The following is a 15877-nucleotide window of genomic DNA, read 5'->3' on the forward strand; positions in this document are numbered from 1 at the left end:
CACACAGATAGGTCAGCCCCTGTGGTCATGGCCTTAGCCACCTAGGCACACCCCAGGGCTGTCCACTTCACAACCTTGGGGAGAGGCAAGCACCATTTTGTCGTATTCCACAGCTGTGCTGTGAGCTACAATCTCCCTCAGGCCCTACTCACACAGTGTTGAGCGGTAAGAAAAGGAGATCTGGATTGCGAGTGGTGAGCCGAGCACCAGGGCGGCAAGTGAGCGGTGGTTGGCAACCTAACATTGTACTAGACGTGATTGCCACAGGGCTGCTCTGAGCGGTGACACTACTGTGTACAGCAGCGCCTTTTTCCAGTGGTGAGGACAGCTTGGTAGCCTAGTATTGGTTGTACCATGTCAGTCTGCCGGCCTGTGCTCACCATCACTGTTAGTGCTGCAGTGTTCAGAGCACCGCAGTGTAATCATCACGCAGCTCTGCTGTGTCAGTCTAAGCCTCTTTCAGATGTCCCTGTGTTGCATGCATCTAAAGGAGGCTTTACGCTAATATAGCAGAGCCACGTATCTAATCGCATCATGTGTGATACAGCCTAGAGGGCAGCGTATCAAATCCCTATAATGTGTGATACAGCCCACAGAGCCATGTATCTATTCCCCATCGTGTGTGATAAAGCACGCAGAGTTGCATATCTAATTGCTGCATGTGATACTCGTGATACGCGTCGCATACCTAACCCCAGCACATGATCCTCCAGTACATGATACACTCCTATCTAAACCCAGCTCGTGATTCACTTTGTATCTAAACCCAGCGAATGATACATTCCGTGTATCTAACCCCAGCGTTTGATATGCTCTGCGTATGCAACCCTAGCGCATGATACACTCCGCGTATCTAACCCTGGCGTGTGGTACACTCCGTGTATGTAACCTCAGCGTGTGGTACGCTCTGCATATCTAACCCCAGCGCATGATACATTCCGCGTATCTAACCCTGGCGTGTGGTACACTCCGTGTATGTAACCTCAGCGTGTGGTACGCTCTGCATATCTAACCCCAGCGCATGATGTACCTTGTATCTAAACCCAACATGTGATACTTTGCATATTTATCCCCTAAGCACGACGGCCTTAAAGGAGTTAAACAGAAGGCTGACAGCACTCACTAGCTGGGGCGCCCGTCCAAGTCCAGGGAACCATCCAGGACCATAGAAATTTCAAGCAATAGAAGAACAGCGCTCCATCCAGGTGTGTAGTATAAAAAAGAAGTTTTATTTTGCCATACAACAGCAACGTTTCGGCCCTAAGGGCCTTTATCATGCTTGATAAAGGCCCTTAGGGCCGAAACGTTGCTGTTGTATGGCAAAATAAAACTTCTTTTTTATACTACACACCTGGATGGAGCGCTGTTCTTCTATTGCTTGGCCTTAAAGGAGTTGTCATGTGTAGTCATTGGTAGCTCACTGATCCGCAGCCTCCAGGACTCCTGGTTCCCAGGGGGCGGTGAGCTTCTTCTTGAGTGACAGGTTGGATTAGCAGCATGGTTGCGATGCTGGACCTAATTATACCCTCTTTGTCTCTGAGACATCAGAGGAGTGTAGGTGCTGTGCAGCTGGCCAAATCACTGGACCAAAGCAGTGCTTGCAGCTCTACAGAAAAAGTTTGCAAGTGTTGCCCTCCTTCCTTCTTTATGAATGGAGAGGAATATTGGTAGAGTGAAACTGCAAAGTCGCTTGTTTTTACACCAATAAATTGCGCAAACAAAGTATAAATGGGCCAATGTATTATTTTACAACTTATCCAATATTACAAAAAAGCCATCCACCTGCAGATAGAAATGTTCTCTTTGCCCTATCTTCAAAACAACACAATTGATTTATGAAGGATCCCAAAATAGTAAACCACCATCATTAAAGGGATTCTGTCATCAGGTATTTGCTATGTAAGCTGAAGATCGCATGCTGTAGGGGTTAAAACACAGATTTAAGAGATGCCTATCTTATCAATCTCCACACAGTTGTTTACTTGCAGTGATTGTTTTAGCAACAGGAGCTTATCATTGCTTGGACAGCAGCAGCAGTGCTTAGTAGTCCGACTCCGCCCCCTCCTGTGATAAGCAGCTCACTGTCTATAGACATTGTTTACACAGTGCCTAGTATGGGCGGGGTTAGCTTCCTCAGCTCTGCCGCATTGCTAAATTTAAAAGCTCTGATTGTGTGTGAATGGCTGCACCCAGTAACCTAAGTGATGCATCGTTGGATTCAGTATCTCTTTCCCTACATTGCGCTCATCTCAGATGAGTTAGCATAAACCAGCTGACAAATTCTCTTTAAAATAAAAGTTATAAAGAGCACGTCTAAAAGGTCACCTCTTATGTAAAAGCGAACACAAATTTATATATTTTTTAAATGTTGCCATGTCATAAATAGTGGAAATAACAATGATTATGCTCCTGTATTTCTGTACCTATCGGGCTACTATTAAGTGATATCCAATTTATTTCTGTACACACAGAGTCTGGATGAGGTTCTTGTATCTATGAACGATTACATCAGCAAAGATGAAAGGATAAGCTCAAACCCCATAGTGAGGATCGTGTATGGTGACCCGGTGAAAAGCGGAGAAAAACTGGAATTGCCACAGAACAGTCACGTGCATTGTTCCAAAATCTGGAGCTGCAGAGAAAGGATCTCCATAGAATATGTAATGCACATCGTTCAGCAGAAAAATGGGAAGGATGATCTGCCGCTGTTATGGAAGTTCTTGGAGAACGTAAGTCCATGTTGTAACGACAGACAAGTAATAAGCCTGATTGTTTGTTACAAAGACATTTCTGTTTCAAAATGGATTTAAGTACTAATATTGGGGCCATGTATAGCTTTATATATTTACAGGTATTACTGATGGTCACAGATGGGGCTTCTACACGAGTCTGCAACAAATTAAAGTGCTAGTGCTATGGATAAGATTTCTCTGCAGCATAAAAAAAACTGTCTGCTAATGCAAAGGGTGAAATCAGAGGTTAATTTGTAATGGAATTTGCAACAAAATTCCCACAATTTTGCAGCAGGGAAATTTTGCAGCAGATGCATCCCGTGCAGACAAACCCTTCCAATCACTGATATAAAGTATCATGGGAAAACATACGGTAGTTTAGCTTCTATTAAAGTTGTGCTAAAGGATTTTCCAGCTTTATGATATTGATAATCTAATGTTAGGATAGGTCATCAATATCCGGTTGGTGGGTGTCTGACACTCGGCCTCCCTGCTGTTATCAGCTTTGGTAGGGGGCTGAATGTAAACAGTGAACAGAGCTGAACACCACGGCCCTGTACATTGGGTAATGGCCACTCAGCACTCATTGTTTCAACCCCAGCTGAGAAGCAGTTTTCATCAGCAGCCGCAGCAGACTGGATAAGCAAACTGACATATAGGTGGAGAGAATATCATGGATTAGAAGATGTAGTGATCCGTGCACCAATGCACTGTACTATAATCGCCATTAATTTAAAGAAGCCCTCCTCCTCTCATCAGAATATTTATCCTGTTCATATATAGCACTCATCATACTATACAGCACTGTGTACTTACAATTGCTCCTTTTGCTTTTCCACCCAGCTAATTCTTCTCTTTCCCATTAGCTCTAGGACATCACGTGATTAAAAACAGACTAGCTGAATCTATGTAGAAACAGGAGGTCTATTTTCCCTGCGGGAGTCATCCCCATCCCCTTTCAATTCCTGACCTTGCTGCTGCGCTCCTCCCCCATGCCAGGGATTTTGCAGTGATGACTTATGCAGGGAGTACTTCTTTAGGCTATGTTTCCACGTGGCGTACCAGCAGCGCTTTGAACGTAGTGGACCCGCTCCATCCAAAACGCTGCCGGTGTTTGTACGCACGGTGATTCCGCATGTGTTCATTGAACACATACGGAATCACCACATCCTATACATAGAACAGTGCTATTTATCTTGCGGAGACTAAGCGTCTATAAAGACGTGCAGCATGTGCGTAAACGCAGGTTTGCCACCTGCGTTTTTGTATGCATAGTGGATATGCTATTTCATAAAGTCCCCTCCACTATGATGCTGTAACATCTGGACACTGCAGATTGGACACTGCGGCTGTACGCAGCCTCCAATCCGCAGCAAATATGCCACGTAGAAACATACCCTTAAAGAGAACCTGTTATAGACCTTATACCAAAATGGCACCAATATGAAAGGTTAATACAATTCTGCTCAGGAGCACAATGAACGTGGACTCATGAGTTTGTGACTTCTGTTTATATGATGTATTGATCTATCTTCTCTATACATATCAATATGTTGTCTCTTCTATTGTATAATCAGCTCTATAGAATATGATCATAACAAGAGCATAATCCAAAGCTGAATGTATTTTTATAGGAAGCTGAGCTAAAGATGGTGAAGTTCCTGCCAGGAATCCTGAGTCTTCAGAAAGATCTGGTGAAAAGGTTCCAGAACTGCCGAGACATTGAGCACGAAACCATCCAAGACTTCATACGTTCCATACACTCTGGTGCGTTTCATGATGGTGGACACATCACACCAGTACTAAGAAGTGAAAGTCTAATAGAAGTGTAACCAATGGTGCTTGATCTGAAGAACTGTTCTATCTCTAGAGCAGCGTATAGGGGGTCTAGGCATATAAGAACTATTCCTCCACACTCTTATTCCTCTCTAGGAAAGCGGTGGAATAAGCCAATACCAGACTCTTCTGGTAGTGGTTTTTAATTCCCCAGGAATACAGGATCAGATATATAGAAATCCAACCTTTTCCTTGTTTCCCCAACATCTGCCATTGGAGTAGAGCCAGGAGACTATCATGTACATGTACTTTGGGGTGGACAATATCTTTCTAAGGTGTAACTCCACCTGTGCTCTATTCGTGATGGCTTTGGACATTATATTACTCGCAATCAAAATGTCCTTGTCTTTTTCATGATACAGGGGGAGCTCAGAGTTTAATGAAGAAGCGGATAGAGGATTTTCTCCTAACCTGGAATAATTTGCACCATTCCCTTCAGACTAATGGTAAGTGACTTCAGACAAAAAATATCTATGTATAATTACTACTACATATTTATATCTATGTATCGAATACTGAGCACAATTTTTTTTTTTCTTGCCACTATTTATTAAAGGGGACCTGTCACCCCCAAAATTGACGATGAGCTAAGCCTACCGGCATCAGGGGCTTATCTACAGCATTCTGTAAAGCTGTAGATAAGCCCCCGATGTATCCTGAAAGACGGGAAAAAGAGGTTAGATTATACTCACCCAGGGGCGGCCTGATCCGATAGGCGTCGCGGTCAGGTCATACAAATGTATGACCAGCAGGGGCTGGGCAGACTGGCATGCCTCGATTTTTTATGGGGGTAGACATAGTGGAGTAGTTGAAGAAAGGAAAATAGAAGGATGTAGTGACAGTCAGTAAAATGTTAATAGGTGCCATGGTGTCAGTTTCTAGGGGCGGGCAGCCTACCAATCTCGGATTCTTGGTGGTCGGAGGAATAGAGGAGCACTGGAGAATAGTCCAGGGGACAAGGGCAATGGAGTCAGTACTTATGGGAGAACGCCTGAGATTGATGATGTGGCTAGGGGATGCTGTAGAGTGAGAAAATGGTGATACCCGTGAAGAAGGATGGGCCAGAAAGCAGCAAAGCAGGAGAATAGCCCACACAAGAGCTTGATTGGCTGAGGAAAAAGGGGACTTTGCCTGCCAGGCTCAGCTATGACACAAGTGTGGCCAGAGACAGAATTTGAGCCCCGAACCCAGCTGAGGTATCAGGGGGGGCAAGGAGGACTGGAGAAGCGATGGAGCGAAGAGGGACCCAAAGAAAGAAAAAAGAAAACTGAAAAAGGTATTGGCAAATAAAAAAAAACACAGAAAATAAGGGAGTAAGCACCATAGAAGATGTTGGCCGGGAGCTAGTGCAACGCAGCAGGATGCAGGGAGAGGATCTACTCGCCTGTCCTTAAGAGCCTTGATTCATCAATGATCCCTTAGGAGATGACCTTCGATCATTCTTCGCAGCGTGGAATGTAGCACGCTTCGGGTGGGCGAGTTAGGCAAAAGAAGAAGAACAAGGACCATCCACACCAGAACCAGATCACCGACTACATTAGGAGAGGATACAGGCTGACCCCTAGCAGATTGTGCTCTCCGCCCTTTGGGTTGGGAAAAGAAACAGAGGTGCCCATACCCCTCTGTTACTCTATCTAGGGGAAACAAAAGAATAGAAAAAAATAAAAAACACCTTTGGCAGAAACCTGTCCGGAGACTTCAGTCCTGTGCCTGCCTCCTGAGGGACACTAAGTTAATCTGAACCGCTTAATTGCCTGTAGGCGGAGGGGGAGAGGACTTTTCCCTTAAGGTTGTAATTCTTAGTGGCAGCCTCCTCGTGGCAACAGTGTACAATCATGGTTTCCTGAGTCCCCCAATGAAGCGCCCGAGGAATAATGCTTATTTCTATATAGCTTTTGATAGTAAACCAATCTCTCATCCTGTTCTTCTGTTTTAGGTGAAATAAAACTACCAGCTGATGTGTGCGACGTTGTCCTTACCATGGACAGTAAATTCACCTATCTTCTTCCCCGTCGACAAGGAGACGGCTTATGCGCCACCGCCCTGGTCAGCTACCTCATTGCTCTGCACAACGGCTTTATATACGCCCTGGGAAAATATACTGCCAATGAGCCGAAGTACGGATCGTCTGTATTCTCTGTGGGTGGGTTATGACTGAGCTGAGGCCACATATCTCACTTTCTAACCATTGTCCTCAGGTATTCCATTAAATCCTCGGATGTAACAAATCTGCATGTCATCAACTATGAAATGGAGAAGGACTTTGTACCTATAATCCTCTCCAATTGCCAGTACACTCTGGAGAGCGGGAAAGAGACCTTGCAAGAATTTGATTTTTCAAAGATCCAGCAGCAAATTGGCAGCAGATTTTTTCAAGGCAAACCTCTGATCACCATGGTTGTAAGTAGCTGGATATTCATTTCTGGGTCTAATCTCACATTTTACTGTTTCTAGTTACTATATGAAGCTTATTCTAAAACTCTTTTCTGCTCTGAATAAACTTTCATTCCTCTCTGTTACTATTTCATAAGTCTACACTAAAAAGGAACACCGTTTTATTTCCTCTATTACACCCCTCAACTCTGGTTAATTCTTTACAAAATGTAAAAGATTAAAAAAAAGTTAGCTCCTGGAGGAATTGTCGTTAATAATACAGGAACACTTAGCACCGTGGGTATACACCCTGGCACTAAGAGACATGTCACCAGGTGAAAAAGAAGTGTCAAGCCTATACCCAGCCTTAGGACGTTAGGCAACTCAATCTTAGCTCCATGTCAGAAGGAGGCAGACGCCAACTATAGAAAATAACAAGCCAGTGCTTGTATCACTTAAAAAATAAAAATGTCACCAGGTCCAAAGTGGTGGTTAGTTTTTGTATTTTCAGTGGTCCTCTGAGTATAAAGTTGTTTTTTTTTAATCCAACATTTGGACCCAAAACTATGGTCTTTTCTATGTAATGCTAATTTTGGGGAGCGTGACTCACAGAATCTTCTGGGGCATGTCTTGAGGCTCCTCTGTATTATTACCCTGTGATCCACACCTCCTCCTCCATGTAGATACTATGAAAACTAGCACTAAATAAAAAGGCCCATATCTCTGGGTTACAAAAAAAAAATCAGAATACTCAAGAGCAGCAGGAATAAAATAAGAGCAAAAAAAACGGCCATTTTGAAGGTTGTTGATGTTGTACAGTTTGGTCGCAGAAGAAACCTGTGAGAGTAGATTATATGGGGTAATTCAACTTTTATCTTCACAGCACATGAGGAACATGCATCAGTTTCTTAATACAGCATAACAGGAAGTGTGAAAAACTTTTACCAGAGAGAAAGTGAAACCAAAGTACAACAAGTATATGCATTACAGATAACAGTAAAAACATTGCCATCTACTGTCAGAAAAGTGGAAACTCCTCCTGCACACAAATAAGCCTGTATCTGTTGCATATCTGCCAACAGTTGACCACAATATAAAAATGGGCCAATCGGCATGTCACCATGCAGCCACATTGTGGCTACTCGGTTTAAGGCCGGTTAACATCGTGCGTAAAGACCACAATTTTTGTACCAGCTGTGGGTTTTCTGACCTGAACTACTTACGAGTGATTCAGCCTTCCCCGCTCATCTACAATTTATAGTTAAATACCAGAAAGCAGCAACTTTCTCATATACAGTACTGTTCAAAAATTTGAGGCAGGCGTGGAAAAAATACTGCACCATTAGAATGCTTTCAAAAATTCAAGCTGAATGAACAAAAGTGAAATCTAAATCAATATTTGGTGACTGTCCTTTGCCTTCAAAACAGCATCCATTCTGCTCTGTACTCTTGTACTTGCAGAAAGTTTTGGAAAGAACTCGGCGGGGAGATTGTTCCAAACATCTTGGAGAACTCACCGCTGATCTTTTAATTGCTGAACAGAGGTGTATCTAGGGTTTCTGGCACCCGGGGCAAGAATTCATTTTGGCGGAAACCAAGGACATATGCGATTTTCACACTAAGGCCGGGATCACACATACGCGAGATACGGCCGAGTCTCGCAGGTGAAAACCCAGCTCTGGCACCGGCACTCCAGAGCGGAGCGTGCAGCTCCATGTATTGCTGTGTGGCTGCACGCTCCGCTCCGGAGTGTCGGCGCCAGAGCTGGGTTTTCACCTGTGAGACTCGGCCGTATCCTGTGTGATCCTGACCTTAGTCATGCACCGACGAGCACCTCTCTCTAATGCTTTCAATGATCATTGAAAAACAGAGAGAAGCAGAAGAGAAGCTCGTTGTCACAGGACCATAAGTATGAAAGTCGCATATGAGTGAAGTGTCCATGTGACGACTGCTGGAACCTGCAGAGCTGAATCATCGCAGCTTCTGAATTCTCACATCGCATGCACTGCACACTTTTAGGATTCTCCCTTGCCGGTGGACAGTCATGTCAGCACAAGCATGCGATTTGTAAACTTCTGACCACATTCCGACTAGACGTGCCCAGCCTCGCTCAGTTCATTTTCATTGAGTGAGGCCACACATGTCTAGTCAGCACGTGACCGCATGTATCTAAATCGCCAGCACGAGAGAATCCTGACAGCATGCAGTGCGCGCTGTGAGAAGTCAGAGGTCTGCAGTCACAAAGAATGACTGCAGACTCATCACAAATGTGGACATCCCCTTTAAAGCTCCTAACATAAATAAAAACATGAGAGCTAGTTAGCATCACACATAACATTTACATCTAGGTACCTTATAGATGACGTCGTCTCTGGAGCCGTTCTCCTTCTTTTCTTCATCTTGTCCAGATCCCATGATGAGTTTTCTCATCCACAGCCGTCTCTGCAGACTTCCATCTTCTCCGCTCTTTTGCAGAAAATTTCCACATGATGCCCTTAAAGATACAAGTGTCATTATAATGCTCCTGAATAAAAAAATGCCCCTCACTATATTGTCTGCACAAAATATGACCCCCACACTGTCCCTCTTATGGTACATGCTCTTCACACTGACCTCTCCTTTCCATACCGGACCCCTCTTCACACTGCAGCGCGCCACACACACACACACACACACACACCCCTCTCACCTCTCCTTGCGCTCTGCCGCAGCATCTCCATCGCCTTCCTCTGACACAGCCGGCCGCTGAATGATGACATCATCCAGCGGGCTTGTCTGTGTGAGAGGAAGCCCGGGCAGGAAGCAGAAAGACAGATCGCTGGATCGCTGCAGCTCCGCTGCTATTTTCTCTTGTAGGCAGCGGAGCGGCAGGGATTTCTCCCTGCCCGCCGCAGCCACCCTGCAGGGCCCACCCCCACCTCCGCACACGTTGGGAGCCGGCGCTCTGCAGCTTCTCTGTGCCGGCTGTCAGCTTGACAGTCGGCACAGAGAACAGCCGACTCCCAGACCGAGGGCGGCAGAATGCAGCCACCGGGGGAGACACTGCAGACCGCCACATTAGGCGGCCCGACTGCGCCCCTCTGCCGGCTGCGCCCGGGGCACATGCCCCGGCTGTCCCCCCTTAGATACGCCACTGTTGCTGAAAATAAACTATTAACACTTTGGTGTTTGAAAGCATCCACTTGTCAGCTTATTCTTACATTGCTAGAGGGAATACAGAGGAACCGTTCCACACAGGAATATATCAAAATAGTCCAGAATTGTTATTTCATGGGAAATAAAATAATTTACTAAAACAGACATGTCAGTAGAGCAGATAGTCTCGCCTTGTTGTATTGATAAGGAGAATCTTAATTTTTACAGGAGATTCTTTATAACTGACATGCTAGAATAATATATCTGTGACTTTAATGCCATCCGCCCCCATCTCCGTGACATTGTTAGGAGAGTGTTTCACACATTAAAAAAAAAAAAATTCTAGGAACAACCACTACTGTAGCATCAAGCGTGAGGATCTCGTGGGCCCCGTTTAGCTACATAATTTGACATATAAATCCTTTTTGCTTTATTTTGTTTCATCACACGTATTTTCTTATTTGCGGATATTGTAGGGTCTGCCGACAATTATATCTACCCAAGATCGGAACTATGAAAACCTATTCATGGACGTAAGGAAAAAGCTCGAGCAGGTAGAGTATTGGGCGGACTTTACAACAATAAAAGAATAATCAGTAATGATAACTTATTTGCAGAGATAATTTATAACTGTAAATGAATGTGTCTGTTTTCATAGATTTCATTACCAAACTCCGCAATAGATTTTATAAGCAAAGACCTGAATACCTTCAGCGACGTCTGCGAGGCCATAAACATCGTTGATGTCATGTTGGGATTCCTGTCAATGTCTGGAGGAGATCCAGAAGTTCCCATTACAAAGTACATTGAGGACATCTTACAAATGAAAGACCAGAGCAGCGCTCATGTCCTGGAGGTCAGTGGTGTACACGTGTGATACACAGAAATACAGCAACAGCTCTAAAAGAAGACTTGTGTATCCACCTGTGGTACCAGGATTGGGACCATGTAATGCAAAAAACACAGCCTATGACATAGCTTGCATTACAAAAAAAAACACTACAGTCAAAAAATAAAAAAGCCGCCATCCCTTCTTGTCTCCAATTTTTCACGTCAGAGAGCAGGTACACACAAGTAAGGGCGCATTTACACTGGACGATCATCGAGATCGAGGATTTACACTTGACGATCATCGGGATCGAGCATTCCTAGGATGATCGTTTCCCGATAATCGTGCATTTTAAACAGGCTACCAATCACCCTCTTCTAAGGGCAGGATTCAGCTAGGACCTAGTGGGGAACAGCAGGCTCCTCTATGATTGCACCAGTAAGGAGAAGTATCTGTGGGGGCTTTCAGAGATGTTCGACTCCGGCCAAATACTGAACATTTTTCTTGTCCTGGAGTGACGCTTTTATCAGAATGTAGCAGGTGGAGGCATTCTTAAAATGATGTATTTTTGACCACATGTAAAAGAAAGAAACATTTTGCACATAATCTTCTGCATTGTTTGCAGGCATTGAAGCGCTGTTACCTGAAGAACACCATCGCACTCTGGCAATTACTCACCGCCCTGAAGTCTGCTCACCTTCTACGTCTTAAAAGAGTAAGGTGTAACTTTGCGTTAAGATTAGAGAACTTAAAGGTTCGAGGTTCGTACTGGACAGTTGGTGTCCGGTGCTAATCGCCGAACACGGCCGTCTCCTTAAAGTCCATTGCAATCTTCGGAGATTACGGGGGACGTCTGGAGGAAAGAGAGAGAGAATATTTTCCAGATCAAAAGTTTGGGCTCCCATGGTTTTGAATGGGGTCCGGGTCCTGGTCCAACTTCTGATATTCGAAGCAAACCTTGGAGTAAAGTTCGGCTCGGGTACCAGAATCTGAACTTCCACAGGTCCACTCATCCCTAATTAAGATTTGATCTTCAGTGCTTCTTAAAGGGGTTGTCCGGGACTAACAAATTGATGATCTGATATTTGTTAGATCACCAGTTTCTGACTAGTGGGGGTCCAAAACCCAGCACCTCCACCCACCAGCTGTTATCCGCTCCTGCAGTGGTCGGATGTAAACTGTACCGAGATGCAATTGTGTGGCTCCATATATTGTATAGTGGCCACTTCTGGGGTATTACACCTCATCATCTGTCCACTGAGAGATCACTAAACAATGTATGGAGCCGCGCTCTTCCTCTCTGCACACTGTGGCCGCTGTCGGAGCGCAGAGGTTGGGGTGTCGGTTGTCGGACCCCACAAGTCTCATATTGATGACCTTTAGTAAAGACAATACTTTTAATAAATGAAGGACACTAAACCATCTCTGATACTTTTTTCAGGACCCTTTTGCTGATGTAGACAAAGTTTATAAAACAGAATTGGACAAAGAAGGGCGACAACAACTCAATATATTCCTGGAGCAAAATGGAACTAATGTCTTTTTGCTTGAACTACATGAGATGATCACTATAAAACTAAAGAAGCCAAACAGCGCCGAACATTTGAGACCCTCCTGGACGTAAGTGACATTACAGTATTCATTACAGTATTCACTTGCCATCGGCCTCACCTTTGAGTTTGGCTGCCATTCCTTGCTTGACAAAGGGAAGTGTTTATTTTTTTGTCATCACCATTGCATAGACGGAGAAGGGGACTAATTACGGAAATGAGCATTGGATCTGTATTTCAGCAGTTCAACAAATCCTTGAAAGAAGGATCAGACATTTTTGGTAGTAACCTGTTTAGTCAATTGATCTCTGCATGATTTAGGTGCATTTTCAGTAGCCGAACGTTGTAACTGACTAAACAATGTTCGTTCCTCGACATAAAAGTTCATCTGCTGTCCTGTCATTTAATAGCCTGATTAGACAGGCAATCCGCAGTCTCCATGCGTACAGAGTGATCGGTGTGTTCATAGACTGTCACAGTTATTGGCAGCACATGTGCGGTCTAGGCAGCACAATGCAATGCCGAGAAAAATGATTTGTAAGCCAGCTTAAACCACTTTGTCTGTTAACACAGTCCAATGATCAGGAAACGAGTGTTTCTAGGAAGGCTTATTCCCGATTGGCCAGTGTATATGCCACCTTACCTACTGCCTGAAGCTTCTAGTAATGTTTTATTCCCTTCTACTCATTAAAATACACACGGCCAACCAATCCAAAAAATGCATGTTTATCTGCTGATTAAAGGCGGATAGCTGAGGACTGAACAGCCATCTAATAGTCAGCTAAGGCTCTGTTCACACTGTTTTTTTACCTTTCAACATGGCTTGTGAAGATCTGAGGTTGTGGGTTGTAATAATCACCTAGGAAGGTTAACAATGCAACTATTTTTTTATTCCGTAAGTCCATGGTTTTACAACAACTCTGGGTAGATGGCCAAAATACATTTTCCCCAGTCCACAAGATTCCCTCCCCTGAGCCGGTAGTTCTTCTGCCCCCGTACCAGGCGATACTCCTAGTATTCCAACTTTTGGTTGGCCCACAGATTTCGTATCTCCTGCCAGTATAGTCTGTGGTCACAGTCCACGCTCCTCAAGACTACAAATAACACCACCGAAGCACAGGTATCCAGCAGCAACAGTTCTTAAGAATGTTCCTCAAATCCAGACGACAGATCCCACAACCGTAGAACGTGTAACCAGCCCAGCCAGCAACCAATCTCCAAACTTCATAGGCCTTCCATACTTGGACACCAGGACCTCATCAATAGATCTTCGCCCCTTGAAGTCACTGCTCCAACTCCTCACTAACCATGTAACTTATTGTCCTTCCTCCCTGGGATCAGCCCTTGAATGGGCAGAAGTGTTCATACCCTCACCCCCCTGCCCCCCAAAGCCAACTGTGCATTGGTAAAGGTATTTTCCTCACCTGGGACTGCATGTGAGACCCCCTGTGGTGACACCTCAGCTTGGTCTACTATCCCTATTCACACAAAGGGACTAGTAACGGGAGAAAAATGTCTTGAGGCCCCTTAGACACTAGTGAGAGTAATGGACTGTTTGCTTTCCTTGATTACCAATCTTGGGTCTAGCCTTATGTATATATAAGATCCTGCCTGCACGCCTTCCTCTGCTTACTGTCACTGAATGGAAACATCGATTGTTGAGGCTGAACTGAGGAGCAAGCTAATCTGTAATAAAACACAAGAAGCAAATCTCTAATAGAGCACAACAATTAGATTGAGGTAACCAGTGCTTCGTGCTGGAAAAAGTCTGCATCCCTTGGTGCCATGGATTCCACTCTACATCCATTGGTCCAGTAGAGTTTAGAACAAGGCCAGCTCTTCACACTTCTATACGTAGAAACCATTCTGCAAAGTTGCAAATAGAAGACTGTTTGCTACTATATAGGATATGTGATTGATTTCCATAAAGTATATGGGGCATACAGCAAAAGATCACTTGTGTGGCATATATCCGGGGATCTATCTATATGGTCGGCGTGTTCAGCGGGAGCATTCCCATATTCTGCGTACACTGCATGTATTACAATGATGAAACAGAAATGGCCAATGATGTGTCACTGGTTTAATTTCTTACTACAAGAGGCTCCAAATATTTAGTTTTTGGGGCAGGAAGATGCAGGGAAGTCCACCGACTTTAGCAAATTTAAAAAGTAAATGTATTCGTTATTTCTTATCACATATACCCACCTGCAACTTGTGTAAACCGTCTCACATTTGTGGTTGCAGACTCCGGGAAGTACTAGGACCTCTTCTTGATGCCAAAAATTTCTCATTCCCCGAAATGGAAGAGGATTTTCCAGAGCGGATTGTACTTGCCCATTGCATTGATGCTTGGAAGATCGCTGCCGCTAAGAAGTGGGATCGTCTATAAAGTCCTCATAACTGCGGTGACGTCTCCTGCTTCCCTGGATTTAGAGACTTAACATTAATGCTGCTAACTCAGGATTTTTTTTTTTACTTTTTATAATGAAGAAAATTGTTAGAAAACTTGTAAAATTAGGACCAACAATATATAGGGATATTATTACAAACCGGGATTTACGATAAGGTGCACAATCGTTATGCAACAGATTTTCTAATTCATCATGAATGTCATAGATCATGTATATCAGCTATCATAACAGGTCATACTTAGGAAAAACATTTCATAGCATAAATCTACATACACACAAGTACTAAGTTATCATGTCATATAACATACAGACCATGTCTTACGGATCAGACCATACCACCATATACAGACCATCCCTTATCACCACATATAGGCTCAAGCCATAATTTAAGCACAGTGAGAACTGCCACATAAAGTGCTGGACGTATTTTTGTTTTTTCCTATTCGTGAACAATAACTGCTAATCAGGTAATCCTGTATCTAATACAATCAGTCTTCTGAACCGCCGTCTGAGCTTTATTGATCTTTCTTGTGTCCATTCGCTCCGCCTGTATGGGTACCGACAGGTCACCATTACTAAATGTACTAATACTATATTTTTGGAAGAATAGTTTACATGCGCAGTTCATTTAGGATTTAACCATATATTGTAGGTTTACCTCTGCCACGATATTGCTTTGGCCTGTAAAAGGCGGCTAGCTCAGTAGGTTTGTCAACACTGCCAAACTGTGAACCATTTACGGAAATGCCTGGTAGAGTTCTAGTACTTTGTTTTTTGTTTTTTTTTCCTTTTCCATGTGCCAATTACAACTTGCTTCCATTAAAAATATCCCAAAAATTAGTGTGTGGTACTTGTTTGTCATGTAGAGCATTTTTTAGATTATTTATTTTAATAATAATGATGGGTACATACGTAGAGACTTTTCCATTAAACATAATATCTAATGCCGTACAGTATCGGCAGAGTAAATCGGGCACAAACCGGTTACTGTCTGAACATGTGGGTGTC

At 43.9% G+C, this 15877-nt stretch overlaps 1 protein-coding gene across 1 annotated transcript in view; it reads left to right on the forward strand.

The window, feature by feature from the left end:
* RNF213 (ring finger protein 213) overlaps window positions 1–15709 on the forward strand; it is a 244566-nt gene extending 228857 nt beyond the window's left edge. Inside the window, exons 58-67 of the mRNA XM_077266309.1 lie at window positions 2472–2729; window positions 4367–4499; window positions 4931–5014; window positions 6505–6685; window positions 6767–6968; window positions 10553–10630; window positions 10735–10932; window positions 11531–11620; window positions 12347–12525; window positions 14703–15709. Of these exons, the coding sequence (XP_077122424.1) occupies window positions 2472–2729; window positions 4367–4499; window positions 4931–5014; window positions 6505–6685; window positions 6767–6968; window positions 10553–10630; window positions 10735–10932; window positions 11531–11620; window positions 12347–12525; window positions 14703–14847 (1548 nt within the window). The 3' untranslated portion in view covers window positions 14848–15709. The remainder of the gene's footprint in view (window positions 1–2471; window positions 2730–4366; window positions 4500–4930; window positions 5015–6504; window positions 6686–6766; window positions 6969–10552; window positions 10631–10734; window positions 10933–11530; window positions 11621–12346; window positions 12526–14702) is intronic.
* Window positions 15710–15877: the final 168 nt, after the last annotated feature.

This window comes from Ranitomeya variabilis, chromosome 5, assembly GCF_051348905.1.
Source record: "Ranitomeya variabilis isolate aRanVar5 chromosome 5, aRanVar5.hap1, whole genome shotgun sequence".
Taxonomy (NCBI): Eukaryota; Metazoa; Chordata; class Amphibia; order Anura; family Dendrobatidae; genus Ranitomeya; species Ranitomeya variabilis.